This window comes from Saccopteryx bilineata, chromosome 2 (assembly GCF_036850765.1).
Source record: "Saccopteryx bilineata isolate mSacBil1 chromosome 2, mSacBil1_pri_phased_curated, whole genome shotgun sequence".
Lineage (NCBI taxonomy): Eukaryota > Metazoa > Chordata > Mammalia > Chiroptera > Emballonuridae > Saccopteryx > Saccopteryx bilineata.
The window spans coordinates 278,119,544-278,143,353 of record NC_089491.1 but is presented as its reverse complement, the minus strand read 5'-3'; the positions used below and the strand labels follow the sequence as shown (position 1 = coordinate 278,143,353).

Below are 23,810 nucleotides of genomic sequence, written 5' to 3'. Positions count from 1 at the left end.
GTGTAATTAGGTTCAAGCAACTTAGCAGGTGTTTAGGTCCTGACTTAGGTGTTTAAGGAAAAGTAACACACGCACTGAAAGAATGTTTTTTATTCCACTCTTAAATGACCAGGTACGATGTGGACGTTTGTGCCCGTCTGGCGCTGGACAGATTTTTGGTCCGTGGAGTCAGTGTGGACATGGCCATCTCGTGTCTTATTCTGTCATGATTCTCAGGTGACAGTGGTTTCTCGTCACTGCAGACCCCAGAAGCCCGCTTCGAGAGGAGATGGTTGAAAGGAAAGACGTGACCTGACATGGAGACTGAACTCCCCCGAGCCCGTGGGTTGCAGTGGTGTCCAGCAGAGAGCCACTCTAACCGTTTCATTTGCAAATTTGAAATATCGCCCGGCTCCCTGTGGGTTCCTTGCAGCAACCTGGGACACAGTTTGAAAATCCAGGGACTGTGGAATAGATCGCTGACACAATCCAATCTGCGTGTCAGGTTCCCGGATGCCTTTGCAGAGGTGGGTCGCAGCCTGGGAGGCACTGAGAGGTTACGGTGGCTTTACCCACTGACCAGGAAGATGTGGGAGGGAGACGTGGAGACGACGGCCCAACTCCTCACTAAGGAAGGCCCCGGGTGTGGCAGTGAAGGGCAGCCGTGATGCCGTTTAGCATCATGTGTGTGTTTGTGGATAATCACGCTAGGATCTGACTGGCTCCCTTGCAGCCGTTTCATTTTGTGCAGGGGACACATGGTTCTGATGGGGCCTGGCTCACCCGAGTGTCCGCAGGGGAGAAGCCCCTGCTGGCTCTGGGATACGGAAGTCTCAAGCTCAGGAGCCATGTGATAGGTGCAACACAAGGGCCACTGTGTAGTAAAGATGCATGGAGGTGTGAGGCGTGATTGAAGCTGTGGGTCAGGGGCGGAGCCTGGAGAGCATGGACTTTGGGGAGAACAGAGGTGCCTCGTGGGCACACAGGGAACAGGACCAGACGAGGTTATGGGACTGGTTGGGGTCACAGGACCTGATGGAGTTATGAGACCAGATGGAGTTATGGGAGACGCAGGGACATAGGATGTGAGGGGTCAAGGCTGTGGGACTTTGGGGACTGCAGTGTCTCGGCAATCTCACAGAGCCCGGTGAGTGAGTCTAGACAGAATAAGTCATGACGGGTGCAGGGAACGACGGGAGTTGTCACCGTGATTAAATTAGGTGTTTCAGAGATCTGGTTGTGAAAAAGAGCAGCAGCCAAGATCAGTCTGGGGGAATTAAAATTTTTTAAAGCTGAGACGTGGTCATGTTGATACCAGTGACCTCGCCTTATGAAGGACTTTCTATGGATTCAGGTCCTTTGGGTGTTTTGAAAGGGGGTCAGGAGGGAGAAGGAAGATAACCTTTCTTACAAAACTGGCTTCCTTTTTAAAGGAAGTTTGAATGAATGGAAAGACATCACGTGTTCTCAGGTCTGAGGATTTAATACTGTGAAGGTGGCACTGTCCCTGTATGCCCCCCATCCCCGGTCAGCATGGTCTCTGTATTTGTGGGTCTGTTCTTTTTTTTTTTTTTCCTTCAGGGAAGAGTTCACATATAAGTGGGATCATACAGGGTTTGTCTCTGACTTCTTTTACTTAGTATAATGCCTTTTAGATCCATCCATGCATGCTGTCAAAAATGTTGATTTCCTTTTTTATAATTAATATTCCATTGTGTAAATGCACCCCATATTTATCTGTCCATCAGTGGACACTTGGGCTGCCTTCCTGTCTTGGTTGCTGCAGTGAACATGGGGGTGGGGAGAAGGCATGTAGTTTTCTGATTTAAGTGTTTTCCTCATAAGCAACAAGGAATGGAATAGCTGGACCATGAGGCGGTTTTAGTTTTCATTTCTGAGGAATCTCCACCCTGTTTTGCAGTGGCTGCTCCAGTCTGCATTCCTGCCAACAGTGAATGGGGGCTCCTTTGACACCCACACCCACACTTGTTCATTGACTTAATAATGAGAGCCTTCCTGACAGGGGTGAGGTGGTACCTCATTACAGTTTTAATTTGCATCTCTCTGATGATGAGTGACATTGAGCATTGGGCGTCTGCATGTCCTTTGGAGAAATCATTGAATTCAGAGCTTCTGCCCATTTCTAAATTGGATGTTTGTGTGTGTGTGTGTGTTATGCATGTGGAGTTGCACAGTTTAATATATATTTTGGATATTAACCCTTGATCTGATGTCATTGGTGACTATGTTCTAACCACTAGGTTACGTTTGCACTGTGTTGATGTCCTTTACTATGGAAGAAGCTCTTCTGACAATCCCATTTGTTTACGGTGCCTTGTCAAAGACCTACCCAAAAAGGTACTAAGTGGTACCTGTGTTTTCCTCTAGTTCTGTGGTTTTGTGCCTTACGTTTGTCTTTCATCCATATGAAGTTTATTTTTGTACGTGGTGGGAGCGAGCGGTCACTTCAGTTCGCCTGTGTTCCTTCGCCCCAGCACAGCTGACAGAAGAGCCCGTCTCTCCCCATTGTGGATAGACCATCTCGGCCAGGCCATGTTCCTGGGCTTTCTAGTCCACTGATGTCTTATTCCGGCGCCATGCTGCTCTGCTTGTAACTTTAGAACATAATCTGGTGTCAGGGAGCATGCTACTAACCTCCATTTTTTTCTTAAAATTTCTTTGGCTATTTGGGGTCCTTTGTGGTTCCACTGGCACTTAGGATGAGTTGCTCTGAGAGCCACTGGGTTCTGACGGTGGTGTTTCAGCGGCAGGGACAGTTCACACCAGCGTCCCACTGTGACCTACTTGCATTTCGTTCACTTTTCCCCCCAGTCTCAGAGTGCAGGCTGGTCACCTCAGGGTCAGCGTGCTCCAGGGCGTTACATGCTTTCTGCTGCAACAGTGATGGGACTGTTCTATTTCCCCTTCCCGTGCCTTGTTACTGGTGTACAGAAACACAGCTGGGCTCTGTGCCACCACATAGGAAATGGAGATCACGGGCAGCCACACCACTTTATTATGTGAGTCACAGTCTATATTCAGTGCCTTACCCTACAAAGTAATAAGCTGTGAGGATACAAAAGTGAGTGTACCGATGTTATCCGGCACTTCTGACACGCCCATTAGCGCCCACGTTCAGTCACAGACAACAGTGAGACCCAGCAAGTGTCCGCATGGCCCTTCGGGTGGTCAGGTGGGCAGCCTGGACATGCCCTTCCTCAGCTCGGCCATCTTCTCCACCAGGTCCACTCGGCCCTCCTCGGTCGCCTTCTCGATGCCCTCGTGGTACTTCTCCAGCGCACCTTTCAAGGTGAGAAATATTTCCTAGGGGGTAAGGGAGACAGCGTCATGCGGACACAGCCTATGACAGTGGACTGGCCCCCTCGGCACACCCAGAGCCCGAGACCCCGGGACTGCGCTGGAGGGAGGGTAAAGGGAGGAGCCGGACAGTGGATCCACCCGGAGCCACGGCCACCACACCCACCAGGCAACAACCACATCCACCCTGCTGTGAGAGCAGGCACTAAGGGCCACATAGCACGTCCGGGTAAGCCTCCCTGCAACGCCGTCACTGACGTCAGAGGTGTTAACCTGGGCTCCCATCTCTGCCGTGAAGACCATAGCGGGTGACAGCAGGACACTCACACAGTGGCACAGCCCGGACCCAGCCAGCACCCGGGGAGTGGGATATCCCTCCCACTGCACAGCGGGGTCTGGTAATGACCTACTGTGGCCCAGGTGACAGCTCACACATATTTGTGGGGGGTGGTGCACTAAGGGGGCCCCGGGGACAGAGGCCGAGGTTGGGGCCCAGGGCAACCTACCCCACTCGTGCGCGTGGGGTTCCCTGAAACTGCCTTCCCACCAGCACTCACCTGGGACTTGAGTCTCTCCCGCTCTGCAGTGTCTCGAAGTTGCTGAATAGAAAACTTGATTTTCTGGATATCCTGACTGATGGAGGTGATCCGCTCAAAGACGGCACCCCTTTTCTCCTGAACCTTATTGCAGTCCCTGCAGAGGGCGGACACAGGCAGGAGGGACTCCCTCAGCATCGAACCAGCATGCAGTGACCTCCAACATCACCCCCAGAGGGACCTCAGCCCTCCTCCAGGTGTGAAGCAGAGACCCTGCTGGGCGCTGCACCTGCGGGAGCCCTGATCCGCCCACCCTGCCCTCATGTCTAGGGGTGTGGGCGGGGAGCCCCATCAGCCAGGTCTGTGCGCCCCACCCGCCCTCCGCGCTGTCCGCAGGAGGACAGGCCCGGAGGGGAGATCCTGCACTGGCAGCAACGCTGAGCCCAGGGGCGTGGGGGCGGGGCGGAGGGCACAGGGTATAGGGCAGCATCCCTGGCCGCCCGGGCTCGGTCCGACCCGGCCCGTGCACTCACTGGATCACCGCGTGCTTGTACTGCTTCAGGTCCTCCTGCTGCTTGTGGATGCGCAGCTGCGCAGTGGCGAGCTTCTCCTTCTTCACATTTAGCAGCCGGCGCAGAGAGTTCTCCTCCGCCTTCAGCTTCTTCACATCCGACTCACCGCTCTCGATCTGGTCCTCCAGCGTCAGGTTCTGTCGGCGGGACAGAGCACAACCAGCCAACTTAACAACCGACATGAGCGACTACTCTTTATGGACAACTACAATCAAGTGCAGCTTTGAGAAAAGATAAACCGTTGATACCCGCACCCGCATAGAACACAGGCTGACGGGGGACAGCAGAGGCACAGGGACAGGGAGGAACCTGCCACTGGTCCCTAGCCCCCTCGCCAGCACAGCACTCAGCAGAGGGACCCAGAGACCGGTTGTGGTGAGGGCTAGACTGTGCAGGCGGAAGGGCAGGGGTGACACCGAACAGGGTGGCCAGCGTCAGAGCATGGATCTCCAGGACACTCATGGGAGGGGGAAGCTCAGAACGGACCTGGGCATCAAGCCTGCCACCCCTATGACAGCGACACAGAACCCTCATCAAATGCCCTGTGAAGGTGGAGGTGACAGGCAGCATTAGGCAAGAGTTGGGCTCGGAGGACATAAATGATGCTGCCTGCCTCCTGGAAAACACGGCCCTCACTGAGTCCCACTGCCTCAGACTACAGGGGTCCTACACAACCTCTGTGCTGACTGCTCCATGATCACAACTCTGAGCTCACTGCCCTGTGCTCTGTGCTGACAGCTCTGTGCTTAGTGCTCTTTGCTCACAGCTCTGAACTCATTGCTCTGGTGCTCTCTGCTCTGTAGTCACAGCTCTGTGCTCTGTGCTGCCTGCTCTGCATTCCGTGCTGTGCTCAGAGTTCTGAGCTCACTGCCCTGTGCTCTATGCTGACTGCTTTGTGTTTAGTGCTCTGTGCTCATAGCTCTGTGTTCAGTGCTTTTTGCTCACAGCTCTGAGCTCACTGCCCTGTGCTCAAAGGTCTGAGCTAACTTATCTGAGTTCTATGCTCTCTGCTCTGAGCTCTCAGTTCTGTGCTCTGTGCTCACAGCTGAGCTGACTGCTCTGCGCTGACTCCTCGGTGCTCACAGCTCTAAGCTCACAACTTTGAGGTCAAAGGCCTGTGCTCACTCCTGAGGTGTGTACTGCCTCCTCTGTGCACACAACTCTTGAGTTCCCAGTTCTGTACTCTGCTCTGTGCTGACTGCTGATCTCACAGCTCTAAGAGCTCAGTGCTCTGTGCTCACTGCCCTGTCCTCTCTGCTCTGTACTGAAGACTCTGTTTTCTCTCTCTGCTGACTTCTCTGTGCTGTGGTCTGAGCTCTGAGATCAGAGTTCTGAGCTCACTGCTCTGAGCTCATTACTTTGTGTTCAGGGCTCTAATCTTACAGCTGAATTCTCAGGGCTCCGTAATCACAGCTTCATACTCACTTCACTGTGGTCACGGCTCCCTCACTACTGCTAATGTGGATTTAACTCCTGTGACGGGTTTTGAAATACAGGTCTTGTCCGTGACGTTTTTCCCCCTCCCCCATTTGGGAAGAAAGGCCTGCACCAGCCCAGAAGAACCTCCCCCCCCCCCCCCGCACAGGGCACACACAGGCCCCAGGACACAACAGAGGGACCTTCCAGTTTCCCAGAAAGAGAGGAAAGCCACCCAGAGACTGAGCAGCAGATGCCGCCATGAGCAGACGCACCTCCTTCAGGATGGCAGCCAGCTTGTCCCTGTTGTCCGCCAGGTCTTGCAGCTTCTTCTGGTAGAGCTGCACCTCCAGCTGGCAGGACGGCAGCCCGTCCACCGAGTCGCGGTACAGCTCGTACTTCTCCATAACCTCTTGCTTTGGGAGGAAACAGACGCGGCCTGACATCTCCCTGACAACCTGCAGCAGTGCCTGTGTCCACCCTGCTGCAGGTCTGCCTCTCAGGGCAGAGCCCCGGGAGTGCTAGTGAGTGACCCACATGCAGGAACACTTCCAGGGCCACACAGCGTGGACACAGGCAGACACCTTCATATTACTAAATAACCCCAAGTATTCTCAAGGCTCTGAGAAGACCCCGTTTCTGCTATCACTGCCGCCACCCACATCAGCCGTGACAGCTGATGATCAGCATCAGATGGCCTCAGGTCTCTGAGAACTACCGCTGTAGCTCATTTTACAACAGAGACCATTCTTGTTCCAGAGTCAGGAGGGGACAGAGGTGAGCACAGTCACATCGCCTCTCTCCCCTACCGTCCCCTCAGCATGGGCCGGCCTCAGAGGACTAGTTCCCCCCCCTCGTCCACACCGTGCCCGTGATGGACAGGATCGACCCCTGTCCTCGCCCCATGCATCACAGACCCGTTCCGTAGCTGCACTGTTCTCTAGAGCTCTTTGGTTTCCAATCTTGATTTTAAAAATCCACCGCAGACCAAGATTATACTACTGTTACCCTAAAATTTCTCAAATTGCTAACTTTTTACATTTTTAATCAGGTTAAAATTCAGTTTTGTAAATGGTGCTGGTATAGACCCAACTTGCTGTTTCCAGATGAACAGTCAACTGAACCAGAACTGTTCACTAATGAATCCACTCTTGTCCCCAAACACACATCCTCTGGGGCTCTCATTTCTGTCTTCGTGACTTTGTCTACTCCTGTGTGCTGTTAATAATCAGGAATGACCTGAATAACAACTTCAGGGACGAACCGCAGTGTCCTTTAATTACTAGTTTATAAAACCTGTAAGAGATGCTAAGTGGCCCACCCCTTCTACTGCCCCAGCTGCTCCACCTGTCCCTGTGGAGGCCATGACCTAGCAAACTCAGAGCCCACCTGCCCAGCACCGCCCGGACTCCAGGCCCCGGGTCACCCGCCTCTGTAGGTCACGGCCGGCGCCCAGGCCCTAGGCCTCCGCCTGTCCCCCACCCAGCGGCCACTCTCCCTCGCAGGCATCACGCTCTGCCCAGCCCTTGCTCCCTGCGACCTCAGAGTGCCTGCACGCTGTCCCTGTGCCGCAGGCCCCAGGCACATGGTCACCAGGAGGTCAGCACCCCCCCTCTGCCCACACCACTGAAGCACTTTCCATTCCTGGAGCAGGAACAGCTCTGCGTTTACAGCAATGCCGAGCAAAGGCACAGGTACTCACACCCCGCCCCCACCCGCAGGCCAACACTCCCGCAGTCCCTGTTCAAGTCTATTACAACTGCAGCTAAAGCTGCTCACTGCCTCTCCCTTACACTGAAGTCCCCAGGACTCGCGAGGCCCCAGGGCAAAGCCGCGACAGCATAATGCATACTGAACCTCCGTCTGAAATCTCCTCAGAGACAAGGCCTGATGCTTGTCGGGAGGTCCAGTCGCCCCAGAACCAGAATGCTAGCACACCGCTACACCAGAGCCGCTGACGAGACAAACATGGTCCAGTAAGAAGGAAACTCACCCTGGAATTTTTAAGCCTCTGGACAGTATCTTTCATTTTCTCTTTGTAATTCTTTAACTTCTCTGGAGAATCCACAATTTTTGCTTTCAAATTCTCTTGTACTTCTTTCAAAGAAACCACTGATAACTTTACTTCATTCTGTGGAGAACACTATGCATTAGAAACAACAACAGAACTGGTGACTCCCCATTGCAGTGATGCAAACAAGGACAGAGGCGGGTCCCTGTTCCTTGTCCTGGGGGCAAAACTAACTGACGGCCTCCCCTTCCTGACTCGGGGCTCACGTGTGTGTCCAGGCCCAAGACTGGGCTTCTCAGCAAGACGGGAGGTCGTCCCTCAGCCCTTCTCCAGTGTCACCTCCCTGCACACCCCACGGCACCAGGCAGGCTGGTCATCTGGTCCTGAGTGGGGACTCCATCCACATGGTGCTCCTGGCAGTCACCACCTGCCCCAGCCCTCCCGTCCATGTGCGGGTGTACGGCCACACTGTCCTCACACGTCTCGGGGGTTTCTTGACTCACTGGGCACAGGGGGCAAGACCATGACTCTGTCCTTCCAGGACCCACACACAGGGACAGCACTGAGAGGCTATGGAGGAAGGTCAGAGGCCTGCCCTGGCACAGTGGACAGAGCCTCAACCTGGAACACTGAGGTTGCCAGCTCAAAACCCCAGGCCTGTCTGCTCAAGGCACATATGAGAAGCAGTTACTATGAGTTGATGCTTCCCGCTCCCCCCTTCTAACCCCCCCAAAGTCAATCAATAGAGTATTAAAGAATCTCAGTGAGTCTCACTGGGGGTACCTGACACACACGGTGACGCTCCTGCACACCCATGCCCACCCAGTGCTGCGGACAGGAGTGCTCACCAGCTGCTTGGTCTTCTCCAGAATGTCGGACTTCTTCTGGGCATTCCTGTCCTGCAGTGACACCTAAGGGACAGGAGGGCAGCGTGTTCTCATCCTCAGCGCCTAGCTGTAGCTCCTCAGTGCTGCGTCACCCAACAGGCAAGGGCAGCGTGAGTGGAGTAGACCAGACACCCTCGAACTGTTCACGATGCCTCCCCCCTGCAGGAGAGGTGCCCACAGCTCCCCATGGAGCGACTCAGTCCCAGTAACTGCCTAAGCAGTGACAGCTGACAACCTGGTGGCCCAGACTCACAGGAAAAGGCTCACGTTTTCCCTAAGCACACAGGACTGCGGAGCAGGGTGCGCACCCACAGCTCGGAACGCAGAGCCTCAGTCCCGCCCCACAACTGTCACGACTACTGCTGTTTATCAGAGCAAGTGCCAAGACCCCAGGCTCATACACGGAAGGCAGAGGACAGGGCTCATATTCTTCCTGAGCTCTCGTGAACTGGTGGTTCAGGCAGCAAGGGACACACAGACGTTGAGCACTCATTTCCCTGGAAACTTTAAAGTACCGAGAAGCACCCAGGAGACATTGCTGTGGTCCCCAGATTGCCAGCACTGGTAGGGGACAGCAGGGTTAGGTGTAGGAAAACCCTAAAAAACTAGCCTACAAGAGCACATCACCATGGCACCACAAATAAATACCCTCGTCTGACATGGCTGACAGAAACGTCTGTCCCACAATAGTGCTTCTCACCCACTGGTCCGTGGACCAGTGCAAAGGCTCCAGTCTATGACCACTGGGTCTGTAGTACTCATACATCAGAGTGGTTAACTCTTTCACAGACTAGTGTGAAATTTCTGGTGTACCAGCACTGGTCCACAGACCAGTGGTTGAAACACTGCCTTACAGAAGCCCACACGGGCAGAGGTCACGCTGTTTGGTCACCGAACAGCCACTACATGTCCCACACACCCACCCCCCAGCCGGATCCACAGAAGCACCGTCCTCAGTGCCAAGGTCTCCAACCACATACCGTTTTCTGTCGGAAGTCCTGATTCAGCAGCTGCTGCAGCTCCTGAATCTCTCCGGACAGCTGCTGGAACTCGGCCTGTTCCTCGGCCGGGACAGAGCTGGGGACAGAGGGAGGTAACACACTATGCACCCAGCAGCCCAGCCAGCCTCTGCCCGCTGGGTCCAAGGAGCTCTCTGTGTCGGAGCTCCGGGCACCCACAGACGGTGCCTGGAGACGTTGAGCAGACAGCTCCCTCGCTGCCCACAGCAGGTCTCCGTGAGGATCGCATGCCACCCTCTAACGCTCCTGGGAATGCAGACGCGGTCCCCTTCCTGCAGCCATGTCTGCTCCCGCAGCTCCTGCCACTGCCTCCTCGCCTTTCCTGAGACCCCACCCCCATCCCCACAGGAGGTTGTCGGCCTGGGTCCCAAATGCAGCGTGGCACTGCTACCTCAGTGTCCAACCCGACCGCCAGTGAGTTGAATGCTCTCTGAGGATGTCTAACCAGCCCTGTGCATCCTCTGTACATCCCCTGTACAACCTCGGCCCACGCCCATGTCCATGTCCCTTCCTTGTCAGCTCACAGGTTCTATGGACACTGGGACACATCACAGCTCAAAGCAGGAGACGGAACCGCTCGACCACACATGCTGACACCATTCCCATCGTTTGACCTGATGCATCGTTTGACCCGCCAGCTCCCTCCAGCGGTTCTGACACGTCCAAGGGACAGAAGCCCATTGGGGCCAAATTGAACACAGGAGGCCAAGGGATTGGCTTGCAAAAAGTCCCTTCTCCCACTCAACCTGAGTCAGAACAGAGCATGCCCGAGCTGCAGGAGTGGACTCCGGACAGCACTGCCTGCCCGCGGAGCCGAACATGTGCAGGGCAGCTCAGGAGAATGAGCTCCTGTTGGGTGTGTCTGGCTCATGCACTGACAGCAGGAAAGAAGCAAAAGCATACGCCCTGTGCTAAGTGAGCACAGGGGAGGTACACGTCAGGACATGCGAGCTGAGATGGAGCTGTCCATGCTGCCCGTGGGCTGCTCTGCGACCAAGGATGCGTGAGCCTCCTCCGCGAACCCTCTAATCCGGTGTTTGCTAACATGGGGCCCACACCCCACAGTGGGGCAATTCGATAGTTAAGGGGGACAATTTGAAAATGGACTCGACATGACTTTAACTCTTTCGCCTCGGGCCATTTAAATGCAATGATAGATATCGGTGCCAAATTTAACAAAAAATGCAATTCTTAAATAATTGCGGTAAATAATTATTAAGTATAATTTCGTTTGACGAGACCAAAATATCAACTGGATGATTGGCGTGGTCAAGTAAACTTCGTCCTGGGTTCACCGCGGAGCGTGCCGTCTGCCGCGGGGAACCCCGGACGTTTTAAAAACTCGCTAAACAACGCAGTTATTCTCACCTAATTGGCCCATTGCAACTTCTGTAGTGTTTCACATCATTCAGTTGGTGTTAATTTGAAATAAGTGTCAGTCAAAACTGTTGTAAAAGCTCGTTGATTTAATAAATATACATATATATATTGTATAGATATAATTGGTAAGTATTTGATTTTATTTTTATCAATATTAAACTCTTTATTAAGTACTTCTTGCATCAGGGCTAGAAAGCAATAATATTTTATAAATATTATTGGGACTATAATAGTGCATGCACGACAATTTTAATTTTAGAAGCATAACTTTCCAGAAAATTTTGTCAAGTGGAAAAAATATAGATACCTTTTGATCTGCGGTGGTAGTGTAGTAAATGTGTTATATACATTTAAATAAATATGAATTTTTAGTATACGTTTACTCTATGTCACATTGAATATATTTTAACACATATTTTAATATAAGTTTTTAATTGATCTTATTTTTATTTCTTATAGCCCATAGTAAAATGAGTGGTGCAAGCAAGAAAAAAACTCGTCAATATTCGGAGGAATATTTAAAATTTGGGTTCATACCCGCTGTTCACGATGAGCGGATTCCTTTTTTTTATGCCAGCAATGCTTGACCAACGAATCAATGAAACGAGGTCGTCTTGAGGCGCATTTGAAGGCGAAACATAGTGCTCATATTAATTCAGATTTGAGTTACTTTAAAACTTTAAAGAAAATTTTTGAAAAAAGAACAACATTAAAGTCTCTATTTACTGCTCATACTTCAACTAATAATCGTGTTCTTGAGGCTAGTTATCAAATTTCTTTACTCATTGCTAAAACTGGAGAAAATCACACTATAGGAGAGAATTTAATAAAACCGTCAATATCAGCATTTCTTAAAATGGTTCTTGAAAAAGATGACAAAGATGTAAAAGCTATGCCACTCAGTAACAATTCTGTTAGCAGAAGAATAGACGAAATGAGTGAGGATATTGAAAAACTTATTGAAAAGCTGAAAACAAGAAAATTCTCCTTGCGAATGGATGAATCAACTTTGAGAGACAGTGAGGCAGTATTGATAACTTACGTAAGATATATTGATAAAGGACATTTTGCTGAAGAAATGTTGTTCTGTAAAAGATTAGAAAGCACCACTACCTCCAAAGATATATATAATAAGCTAAAAAAACTACTTAGATGTCAATGATATACCAATGAAAAATAGAACATCTTGTGCTGCAGATGGTGCTCCCAATATGATGGGCAAGAAAAATGGCTGCTTAAAATTGATGAAAGATGCGAATCCAGAAATGATTCTTGTGCATTGTGTTATTCATAGGGAAAACTTGGTAGCTAAAAACATCTCGCCTGTTCTGAATGAAGTACTACATACAGTAATAAAGTGTGTTCATGCTATTAAAGCTAGTGCCAAATGTGAGCGTCTTTTCAAGCTATTTTGTGAAGAACAAAATGAAGACCATGTGAGACTTTTGCTTCATACTGAAGTAAGATGGCTATCTAAAAGAAACTGTTTGAAAAGATTTATGTAACTGTTTGATACTCTTAGTGATTTTTTAAGCGACAAACCTGAAATGAAGTATCTGTTAACAATAGATGGTAAAGCATTGGTGAGTTATTTAGCCGATATCTTTGAAAAACTAAATATATTAAATAAGCAACTTCAAGGAACAAATAAAACTCTTGTTGATGCAAAAGCAAAGCTATTTGGTTTCATTACCAATATTGAGTTATGTCAGAAACATATTAACAACAAAAACTTTAAACAGTTTCATTGGCTCCAAAAATGTGAAATAACTGATACCGCTTTACTTGTTATTGTCAATCATTTGAATATTCTATCGGCTGATTTAAAAGAAAGATTTTCTGATTTAAAACAAATTGATTTCCCAACATGGATGATGCAGCCAATGTTAGTGGATTTGTCTGATATATCAAATATGCAGTATCAAGAAGAACTCACAGAATTGCAAAATGATGAGTCAGTTAAAGCTTTATTTAATATCAAAGGAGCGCTGGCATGGCTTTGTGAGGAAACAGAAATCAAATACCCAAATTCAACCAAATGTGCAAGAAAACTATTGCTACCATTTCCATCTTCATTTTTACCTGAATGTGGATTTAGTGCTATAAATGATTTACTGGTAAAAAAAAAAAAGAAATCGGCTGGATATAACACAACGTGGAGACTTGAGACTAAAGCTAACCAAATTGGAACCTAATATAAAATCTCTGTGCAGCAAGCATCAAGCGCAAGGATCACACTAAATTAAAATAATAAATTAATATAGAAAAATCTGTATTAAAATTATTTGGAATTTAAATTTCTGTTTTTCATTATGTTTTGAAATTTTACTTACTGTGTTTTGTTAACAATTTCATAGTGATTTCTTCCTAGAACCTATCATTTATGTTTATTAAGTGAACAAATCAATTTTTTAATGTTAAAAATTATGTATGTTACATAGGGGGGGACATAAATATTTTAGAAAGGTTAAGGTGGGGCATGGCACAAAAAAGGTTGGGAAACACTGCTCTACTCACTCAAGTTTCTCCAGCCTCAGCAGCGCCTCCTGGTGTGCAGTGTTCAGCTGCTGCATTCGGTCCACAGAAGACTTCTGTTGAAGCAATTTCATAACTTCCATCAGTGCCTCCCACACCACCAGGGGCATGCGGGAATCCCCTGCGGTGCAGCCCATGGGATGTTCACTCTATAGCCTCACCCGCAAATGGGCCTGAGGTGAGTCAGGCACTTGTGGTGGGTGCACTAAGAGCAGCAGTACTGATTCTACACATGTGTGTGGCCACCAGTCAGGCGCTGTGTGCAGCACCAGAACACCCAAGACTAATGGTGCCTGGACTCGAGCCGCCCAGTCCCCTTGATAAGTCAGGCACATGGATGGGAAACCACGACCAGCTTGTGAAGTCCCAACACAGTGCCGCCCAGCTCCGCATGGGTGATGGGGGTGGCAGGGGTCATGGAGGGCCCCATAGAGATGACGGAGCTGGCTGGGCAATGAGAAGCCATCAGCCAGGCCTAGCTGCATGCGTATGTGAGTGTGAATGCATACGCATGGGAGGCTCACGTGCGAGCTGGGAGCATCGGGCACAAGCTCAGCGCTCTGTGCACCTGGAGCTCAGCATGGCTGGAGCTTCGTCCCGACTCGGGGGTTTTCTAAAAGGGATCCCCAAACTGCGGACAGAGGGACAGCTCATAGGTGACCACCACACTCCATGTTCTCTAAGTGCCGTCAGATGAGCTTTCTGCTGAGTGACTTACTGGCACTGATGGCTATAGAGCAAGGCTGGGCAGACCCGGTGGACCCCGTCAGGCTGCTGCTCAGGAAGCCAGAACAGACTGCAACGTCAAAGGCAGGACAGCACCCACCACCCTCTTTGCTACGTCTCCTCGTGCAGAACAAGCCTCAGCTACCATATTAAAAACATGCCCAGCCTCTCCTAACGTCACCAATGTCACAGAAAAGCTCTTTCTGAAATGCTCCCCAGTCAGAACATTCTGCAGCTTCATTTAAATGTAAAAGTTTCACTCTACAATTAGTCATCTGTGACAACCACTTCAAAACAGATGCATGGTTCATAAGTGACATCACCGGCCTGCTGTGCAGCCCCAGACACCCCCCAGCCTTACGTATTGGCAGAAGAACTCCATGTATGTCTCACGGCACGCCTCCCGGAAGTGGATGAAGTTGATGATGCCACTGAGAAACCGGCTGGTCCGTTTTGCTTCTAAAACAGAAAGCAAGCCCCCTTGGATAAAATGCCAAAGCAGCGTGGACACGAAAACTCATCCTCTCCCACCACATACTCTGCTCAAGACCCAGACTAAAGCTATGTGTATGCTGTAACTAACCAAGATGTACTCCAGCTTCAAGATCAAAATCATCTTTGCACTAAGAACTTTAAAGATGACAAATCACTTTGGGCCACAAAAAAGTGATGGAATTCTATTTCCTCTCCCATGTTAACCCGCCAGACAGCCATACGGAGGACAGTGTCCCCAGGGGGAAAAGCTGAGGTGACGAGCCCCATCGACACCCAGCCCACCAGCCCAGAGCTCTTGGGCTGAGCCCCAGGGAGGAAGGTCACAGATGCAGGGGTCTTGCCGCCATGAAGACAGAACATAGAGTTTGGAGAGGACAAGGCAACCTCCATTTCCTGACTCAGCCTTTGCAAATATATTCCATAAACACACTCCACTTGTCAGGGGAGAGAGAAGCATCAGCAGTGTAGGAGAAAACAGAATTTTTTTTTTAAGACTTGAATCAAACTTTTACAATTTAAAACTAAACTCTATGATATGAAAAATACACCAGATGGGACTACCAGCGGGTCAGAGCCAGAGGAAGGGACGGCACACAACGCAGAGGAAGCCCCCAGAGCAGAGGGACACCCTCTGCAGCATAAGAAATGTGTCACTTTTACATGGGGGATGGGCGGTGATGTCCAGGGAGGGTTGGAAGGGGTGGAGAATGTGGAGGGGAACAGAGGATGATGGACGAGACGTGACTTGGTGGGGTGAACACACGGCACAGTGCACAGAATTGTGCACCTGAAATCCAAATAATTTGTTAAACTGTCACCCTTATAAGTTCCACTTAAAAAAAGGAATTAAGAACTACTGAGAAAACCAGTTTTCTATGGCTTTGCATAGGACAACATTCCAGTATCAGGACACAAAGACTCATCCCCAAGAATAGGGTGCACTTTCCTCTGGGCCCCCACATCTGTTGTTGGGAAAGTAAAGCACCCTGGACGCTCACTCACTTGGGTACAGAATGTCAGAAGTCTCAAAGTCATTCACCCGGCAGATGGGCAGGAATGAGTTCCTGGGAGACAGAGCAGAGAAAGTGAGCTGAACAGGGTGCTGGGGTTGCAGGAGCCAGAGGACAGACACACATATCTGCAATGGGACCTCCAGCTCTCCTCACCCCATCCCGGGACTACGGGACTATGTCAGGCACCTGCTGGAACACACGTTCTGCAGCACTGACGTCTGCTTTTCTGCACATCAAACGTGTCCCCCAGGTGCAGGGAGAGGACCCATACACACACGCTCAGAGGTGCCGGGACTCCTTAAGAACGCAGCGCCTCAAACAGTCTTACATTCACAACACTTAAAACTTCAACTTAAAAGGCAGTGGTGCTGCTCAAAGCCAACAACTGTAAGTGCCTACAGGATGGAGTGGGGAGGAAGGTGGCAGACATTCTTTTCCAAAGAAATGTCATTAAGAAAGCTTAAGACGGTCATGGGCAGTTGGCTATGTGGTAGAGCGTCAGCCTGGTATGTGGATGTCCCAGGTTCAATCCTGGTCAGGGCACACAGGAGAAGCACCCATCTGCTTCTCCATACCTCCCTTTCTTGCTTCTCTTCCTCCCCCCCCCACTCCAAAGCCATAGCTCTTTTGGAACGAGTTGGCCCCAGGCACTGATGACTCCATGGCCTCCGCCTCAGGCACTAGAATGGCTCCAGTTACAACAGAGCAATGCCCCAGATGGGCAGAGCATCACTCTCTGGTGGGCATGCCAGCTGGATCCCAGTTGGGCACACACAGGAGTCTCCCTGCTTCTAACTTCAGAAAAATACAAAAAAAAAAAAAAAAGCTTAAGGCAGCCCTGGCCAGTTTGCATAGTGGTAGAGCACTGGCCCAGCATGTGGAAGTCCCGGGTTCAAGTCCCAGTCTGGGCACACAGGAGAAGTACCCATCTGCTTCTCCATAGCTCCTGCTCTCACTTCTTTCTCCCCTTCTTCCCCTTCCAGCAACCATGGCTCTTTTGGAGCAAGTTGGCTCCGGGCACTGAGAAGGGCTCCATGGCCTCCACCTTAGGCACCCAATAGCTCGGTTCCCAAGCAAAGGAGAATCACCCCTGTTGGGCAGATAAAATATATTATGCTCACTTTGTTGAAGATGGTGCTGCCCACGTGGAGGCCGTCACCCAGGTGATATTAGTGTGTTGGGGGCAGGCTGTGGGCAGGCAGAATCGTTGTAGCCTGGGGCTTGGTTTTGGGATTAAGCCTTTCCCATCCTTTTTGATGTGGGGTGGTACAATCCCATCATGCCCCAGATAAGTGACTTTGTATTAGACTTCCCTATTTTGTATATTGGATTAAAGGTTTGGATTTCTACACTATAAAATAGGGGCAGAACGGGAGCTTGCTCTTGGCTCCTGAGATTATCATTAGAGGAGAGAGCAGAGCAGAGAGCAGGGAGAGGCCACGTGGAGGAGGCCAGGAGAAGCAGCCAAGATGGTGGAGTGCTGAGTGAGAAGCCAGTTTGTGCAGTTTGTGCAGGGAGAAGGAAGGAGATGGGAAACAGAGGTAAATAAGTCTGGTGAGCTAGAAATCTTTGATTCTAGAAAACTCGGATAAGTCAGTAGCTTTGTGAGCACTGGATGTGAGTGGGTTTTGGAGCCCAGTGTGTATTTTTTACTTGCCCACTGGGTGCAAGCTAGGATTAAAGATGGTGGCCCATCAGTTTTTGGCTCCGTTGTTTCTTTACCGACTGTCCGAATCCAATGCGAACCTGCATGGGCTGGGCGGCTGTGATGGTGGCCCTGGCCGTGGCTCCTGGCTTTACAACCCCCTAGTGGGTTTGCCAGGTAGATCCCTGCAAAGGTGCATGCAGGAGTCTGTCTCTGCCCCTCTTTCTCTCACTCCATAAAAAAAAAAAAAAGGCTTCATGTAACTGGACACAGCTAAAGGAAGAAAACAAAAGGGCCTCACGCACAAGTAAATGAACAGGTTGCTGACTGGCAGGAAGCCCTCCATTAAGTGTGGGTACATGACATCTGAGTTCACTGGCATCTATGGGAGAAACAGGAAAATCCATGTTACACATGAACCTGACAAGTGAGAAAACTGTTTCACCTCAAGATGTTGTAAGGCACCAAAAAAGCTGCAAATTAATATTAGTATTCTGGGAGAAAAGGTCAGGCTTTCCTGTCCTTTCTTTGGAAAATGGAGGAAAAAGAATATAGAAGTCTCCTGACTTACAAGGACAACTAGGGTCATTTGGTTTTAAGTTCTCTGAAAGGATTAAAGTTATCTGAAGAACTCCCTTACTCTTACAATAAGAGACAAAATTAACATACCACCCTACACTGATCCTAACTCTTCCTCCCTTCCTGGAATCTGAGATTAACGTGTACCTCCTGGCAAAGGAGGAGAGATAGACACTAAAGGGATTTGTGAATGACATTGTTGTATTACCTTGAAGGTTTTAAGGTTTTCTATAAATCCCCTAAACAAATGTTAATCTTGTTAATGTTAATGTAATGTAAATCTTGTCAAATGTTATAATCTTGTTAATGATTGTGTCATGCTATCATGCCCCCCAACCTGTATGTGGTCAAAGGGTATTTAACCAGCCCCTGAAATATACTCCGCATGCACGATTTGGGCCTATGCCCCATGTCAGCCATATGCGGCCGGCATATTTAACAGATTTCCTTCTTCAATAAAACTCTTCAAAATTCATCTGGACTGGGTGTTTCTACGTGGACTCGATGAAGTGAGGCACAGTGCCTTTCAGAATCTGGGGTATGGTACTTTATAACAAAGAAACCTCAATCACAGAGTAAGACCAAGTTATACGAACTCATGACTATAAAGAAAAACACACACAGATGCCAGTGGAGACCTAGAGCTACCATCAGTGTTGATATGCCCAGGCTCCCAGGGGCTCAAGCATGGCTTTAACGCAGGTCACAGGGAAGGGCGCTAAGCAGCAGCACGACTATGCAGCTTCTGCACGCGTTCCACCTCCTATCACTCCCGGGACAGTGCTGGCCTGTCTCACACACAGGAACAAGCCTCAGCGAGGTTCCCCAGCAAACAGTGACAGCCCGTGACTTTACACAATGTGCAGTGATGTGGGGACATGGACAGTCTGTCTCAGTGTCTGTTCAGGTGACGCTATGAAGAGAAGATGGACCCCCCACTAGGAACACCTCAGCTGTTGCATCTCAGCTTTCACTCTCTGGGCACATTCCCTGCCCTAGTGGGGACTGTCCCGAGAACAGTGTCCCCAAGGGCCAGCCTGTGAATCTGGAAATATTGCATTGCATCAGGACTGGTTGTGGCCCTGGCCAGTTGGCTCAGTGGTAGAGTGTCATCCCAGCATGTGGATGTCTTGGGTTCGATTCCCAGTCATGACACACAGGAGAAGTGCCCATCTGCTACACCCCTCTCCCCTTCTCATCCCACAGCCATGGCTCAATTGGAGCAAGTTGGCCCGAAGGCCAAGGATGACTCCATGGTCTCTGCCTCAGGTGCTAAGAATAGCTCAGTTGCTGATCAACAGAGCAACACCCCAGATGGGCAGAACATCGCTCCCTAGTGGGCTTGCCAGGTGGATCCTGGTTGGGGCACATGTGAGAGTCTGTCTCTCTGCCTCCCCTCCTCTCACTGAATTAAAAAGTAAATAAATAAATAAAAGGACTGGTGTGTGAGCTTCCCTGCAAAGCTGTCACCACAAACCATCACTGTGCCTGAGATTCCTTTCAAAGTGCCACTGTACACAAGCCTTTCATTCCGTAACAAATAAAGATGTCCCCATCCCCAAAATCTGAAATCCAAAGTGCATGCCAAGCCCAGCAGACCCACCATGTAGAAGTGCTCCAGGCGTGTGCCATATACAATCTGCAAGGCCCGCAGGTAGATCATGTGCAGGACCTCGGGCTGCAGGGAAAAGCACCTGTTAATGCTGACTCCGTATCGAGTGGTCCCACCGTCCCCCACCCAATCAGTCAACAATGTGCAAAAACAGGACACATTTCTCTAGTTACCTTGAAACAGATCTTAATTTTCCCAAATTTTAAAACACCTTATGTCGTTCATTTTGCTTATAAATAGTAAGTGACAGAAAAGATCAGCTGTTTAAGCTCATACATGGGATGAGAGCAAGACTCTCCAGCCCAAGCACCCAGCCACACGAAGGCGGGGTGGGGGGGCAGTTCTTCCACACAGGGGTCCGCATGTGACACTGACACATGCTGGGTTCATCTTCTTTTTAAAGGAAAAGGCCACTAGCCACAGAGACCTCAGATATCAGGCTGAATACTACGAGCAGGTGTAACGTAAAAGGCAGGACAGGGTTTGAAGTCTCATCTTGCAGGTCAGCCTGCAGAACCTGCTCTGTGCACACACAGGTCTGTTTATCTTGAGAGCCCTTCGTTTTAGGAGTTAAATGGGCACCAACATCAGAAAACCCCACATCGTCAAACCAGTGTTTCCCACACTACCTCAAGACCAGCCCAGGAAACACACAGAGACTGGAATTTTCTGTGTCACGTGGTAACTATAGATATGACGACTACAGTTAACAACTGCAGATGTAATGCTCTGGGGCAGGGGTCCCCAAAATTTTTAAACAGGGGGCCAGTTCACTGTCCCTCAGACCGTTGGAGGGCCGAACTATAAAAAAAACTATGAACAAATCCCTATGCACACTGCATATATCTTGTTTTAAAGTAAAAAAACAAAATGAGAATACAATATTTAAAATAAAAAACAAGTAAATTTAAATCAACAAACTGACCAGTATTTCAATGGGAACTATGGGCCTGCTTTTGGCTAATGAGATGGATAATGTGCTCCTCTCACTGACCACCAATGAAAGAGGTGCCCTTTCCGGAAGTGCGGTGGGGGCCAGATAAATGGCCTCAGGGGGCTGCATGCGGCCTGCGGGCCGTAGTTTGGGGACCCCTGCTCTGGGGCATAATGCAAGAGAATTAATCTGTGAGCTTCCACACAGGGCTGCTTCTCAGCATGGCATCTTCTGTGCTTGTGAACCACAGGAGTAACTTCCTTCAAACCCTGCCCATAAACACTACCCTCAAAGCACCATTCCAGAAACTACAAAAAATTTAGTATACTTCACTGTCTGCAGTTTAATCTATTTTCTCTTTTGAAAAAAATGGCATTTTAAACATCCAAGTTCCTAGTGGAATGAAGAGCTCACCCCACACATAAGATTCATGTTATTTAAAAGCGACACAAGGTGAGTCTCTGTGGATTAGATCAGTGGTCCCCAACCTTTTTTGAGCCACAGACCGGTTAATGTCAGAAAATATTTTCACGGACCGGCCTTTAGGGTGGGATGGATAAATGCACAAAATAAAATTATGCGACCAGCGTAAAAATTGTGGTATTTTTAAATATATATAATTGTCGAACTTACGAGACAAGTGTCAAGAGTGAGTCTTAGATGGATGTAACAGAGGGAATCTGGTCATTTTTTAAAAATAAAACATCGTTCAGACTTAAATATAAATAAAACAGAAATAATGTAAATTATTTATTCTTTCTCTGTGGACTGGTACCAAATGGCCCAAGGACCAGTATGGGTCCACAGACCGGGGGTTGGGGACCACTGGATTAGATGACAAGCCCTTCCCCACACGCCTGAGACCCGACCCTTAGCCCATCTGCCAGGCCACCGCCTCCTGCAAACAGCCATGTCTCACCTTAGGATTGGGATAAAGGTCACTCTTAGAGAGGTTTTTACCATCAGCACCAGTTAAGATTTTGTTTCGAACATGAGTCACAATTTCAGCCACGTTGTATCTGGGGAAAGACAAGGTCTCCATCTTGAGAGTCTCCTGCAGCCTGTAGGGAGATAGACAAGTCAGCGTGGGGCACAGCGCTCATCACTGGAAGCTGGTGCACACAGGACACGCCAGGCCAGGGCCACAGCCGCTCCACACGGGTGCCCGCTGTCACCAGACACAGGAAAGGGACTGCAGCCTGGTACAGCCGGCCTGGAGCGCCTGAAACCCCTTTACTCTGAAGGAACACATCACTTTCCTACTTCCCTTGCGCTGTTCTCTCCCGTGTGGGAAACAGGACGGGGGCTGACCAGACAAGAAACCGTGTTTTTCTTGTTTAAGTGGGGCTGGGGGACGCAGGGCTTAACAACTTTGACCCCGAGGATTAATCCTCAAAGCAAGATATGCAGAATCAGTATGCCACAGCAGCAACACTGGGCAGGTGACACCACTGCCGTGATCTGACATCCTCCTCAGAGGGCACCAGTGAGAAGGTTAATCAGGGTCGAGGTGAGGAAGGACGGGAGAGAAACCCTGGGCCAGCAAAGCAGAGGCTGGCAGAGGCTTCAAACACAGTGAGAGCTTAGCAAAAACAAAACCATGTCCCCTGACGTCCTCAGACAGCGACGTGGGCCCAGCTGGGTCCCCCGGGCAGAGGCCCAGCGAGCTGCTAAACGCCATGCAGTGCCCAGAGCTCTTTAGTCAAAGCCGCAGCGACACTGAGGGAGACCCTGCGCAGAGCCGCACGATCCCCAGAGCTGCTCACAGAAAGCTGGGCTGCAGCTCCCCGCCAGCAGAACCTCTTGCTGACCCTTCGCCCACAAAAGCCACAGCAGCAGCTGCAGTAGCCCCTGGGTCAGGGAACCCGTCGGTAATGACTGCCCGTGCCCCTGGGGACGCACCCCAGCCCAGAGCGCACGTGAGCCGCCCAAGTGCTGCAGCAGCGGAGATGACCGCAACTCTGAAAGCCTCTCTTCAGACTCCTGGGTTCCCTAGCATCTGGGATGAAGAGGCCAGGGAAAGCGGGGCGCCTCTCAAATGTGACCGACCAGGCACTGCCCCATTCTGCTCCAGTACTGAGAACCTCATGGCATTCCACAGCTCAGGGCAAACCCACACGCCCAACCCAGCGCGGTCTGATAACGGGGAATCTGCCTGGCGCTGCGCAGAAACGTCCTGTTCTAAGTCCCACCTACAGGTCTGGTCCGGTCCGAGCTAACTCCGTGCTCATCCATCTCCCAGACGCCGCCTCCCAAGCTGGAGGGCAGCCACCTGTCCCGCACGAGCAGAGCCGCTGCTCACCTGACAGCCAGGGACTCGGACTTCGCGCACCTTCACGCGCGCATGCGCACACACAGTGACTGTATCCCGCGCGCGCGCACTGCGGCCTCCGGCCGCTCAGGGAGCTCCGGCCACCTCCACCCTCTGGGGGACCGGACATGCGCACGGGGGGCGCCCCATCTGTTGAACCGTGGCCTGGTCCAAGCTCCCGTTCTGTAGGCTCCGGAACCAGACCCGGCAACTCCCGTGCTTCGGACCGCTCCAGCACCGACTCTGCGTGTCCCCGGTCGGGCGTGCGGCCGCGGACAACGCGCCGCTTTCCCGGGACGTCTCTGGAGCGCCCCCGCCCCGTCCAGGGTTAGCCTCAGGCAAAATGCGGCGCCGACCCACGCGTGGGTGTGGGGGTCGGGGCCTCCCGAGCGCCCGCCCTGTAGGATCTACAGTGTAGGTAATGCGGTGGTGGCCGACCCCAGCCCCCGACCCCAAGCCCGGCCCAGCCGCCACGGGCCCCCCAGCGCCCCGCCCGTGCTCACCGCCCCGGGCGACGCCGAATCCGCCGCCCCTCTCAGAGTCACACGCACCCAGCGCCAACCGTTTGTCGTATTTTAAATCCGCCGCCGCCGCGCAGACCCCGCCCCTTCCGTCTACTTCCGGTAACGGCCGCGCCGGAGGCCGGAGAGGCTCAAAAGACTGCGCTGCGCGGACGGTGCGGATTCCAGACGGAACCTTTCCTACGGAGAGGGCTGGGCTGGGGCCCGGGGAACGCTCTGGGCTCGCGGGTGGGTTCACAGGTACAAGCCCTGTACGCTCCCGGGCGGGCCTGCAGTCGCTGTGGACGAGCAAGCGGGCCCGGTCACGCCGTTCGATAGCAC

At 50.9% G+C, this 23,810-nt stretch overlaps 1 protein-coding gene across 5 annotated transcripts; it reads right to left on the bottom strand.

Moving 5' to 3' along the window:
- Positions 1-2,972: 2,972 nt before the first annotated feature.
- Positions 2,973-23,566, bottom strand: NUF2 (NUF2 component of NDC80 kinetochore complex). 5 transcript variants are annotated; one of them, XM_066255092.1, is made up of 14 exons: positions 23,472-23,566; positions 21,577-21,718; positions 19,715-19,789; positions 17,838-17,914; positions 15,877-15,938; positions 14,741-14,838; positions 13,636-13,709; positions 9,700-9,796; positions 8,681-8,743; positions 7,815-7,952; positions 6,097-6,237; positions 4,367-4,542; positions 3,855-3,990; positions 2,973-3,303 (listed from the first exon to the last, which is right to left on the bottom strand). In XM_066255092.1, the coding sequence occupies exons 2-14, from the start codon at positions 21,697-21,699 to the stop codon at positions 3,169-3,171; spliced, it is 1,395 nt and encodes a 464-aa protein (XP_066111189.1). In that variant the 5' UTR covers positions 21,700-21,718; positions 23,472-23,566; the 3' UTR covers positions 2,973-3,168. The 5 variants fall into 5 exon arrangements, with proteins under 5 accessions (XP_066111189.1, XP_066111192.1, XP_066111188.1 ...); XM_066255095.1 differs by having other exon boundaries at positions 23,520-23,551; XM_066255091.1 differs by lacking the exon at positions 23,472-23,566 and adding an exon at positions 22,854-23,422.
- Positions 23,567-23,810: the final 244 nt, after the last annotated feature.

Bases quoted from the DNA above. Each gene is read 5' to 3' on its own strand.
- NUF2 (XM_066255091.1), bottom strand. From the start codon at position 23,098: ATGTCCGGTCCCCCAGAGGGTGGAGGTGGCCGGAGCTCCCTGAGCGGC. The intron at 6,238-7,814 runs GTGAGTTTCCTT...TTCCTCCCAAAG, and splicing joins AGAGGCTTAAAAATTCCAGG to CAAGAGGTTATGGAGAAGTA. The intron at 4,543-6,096 runs GTGCGTCTGCTC...TCCCGCCGACAG, and splicing joins TGGCTGCCATCCTGAAGGAG to AACCTGACGCTGGAGGACCA.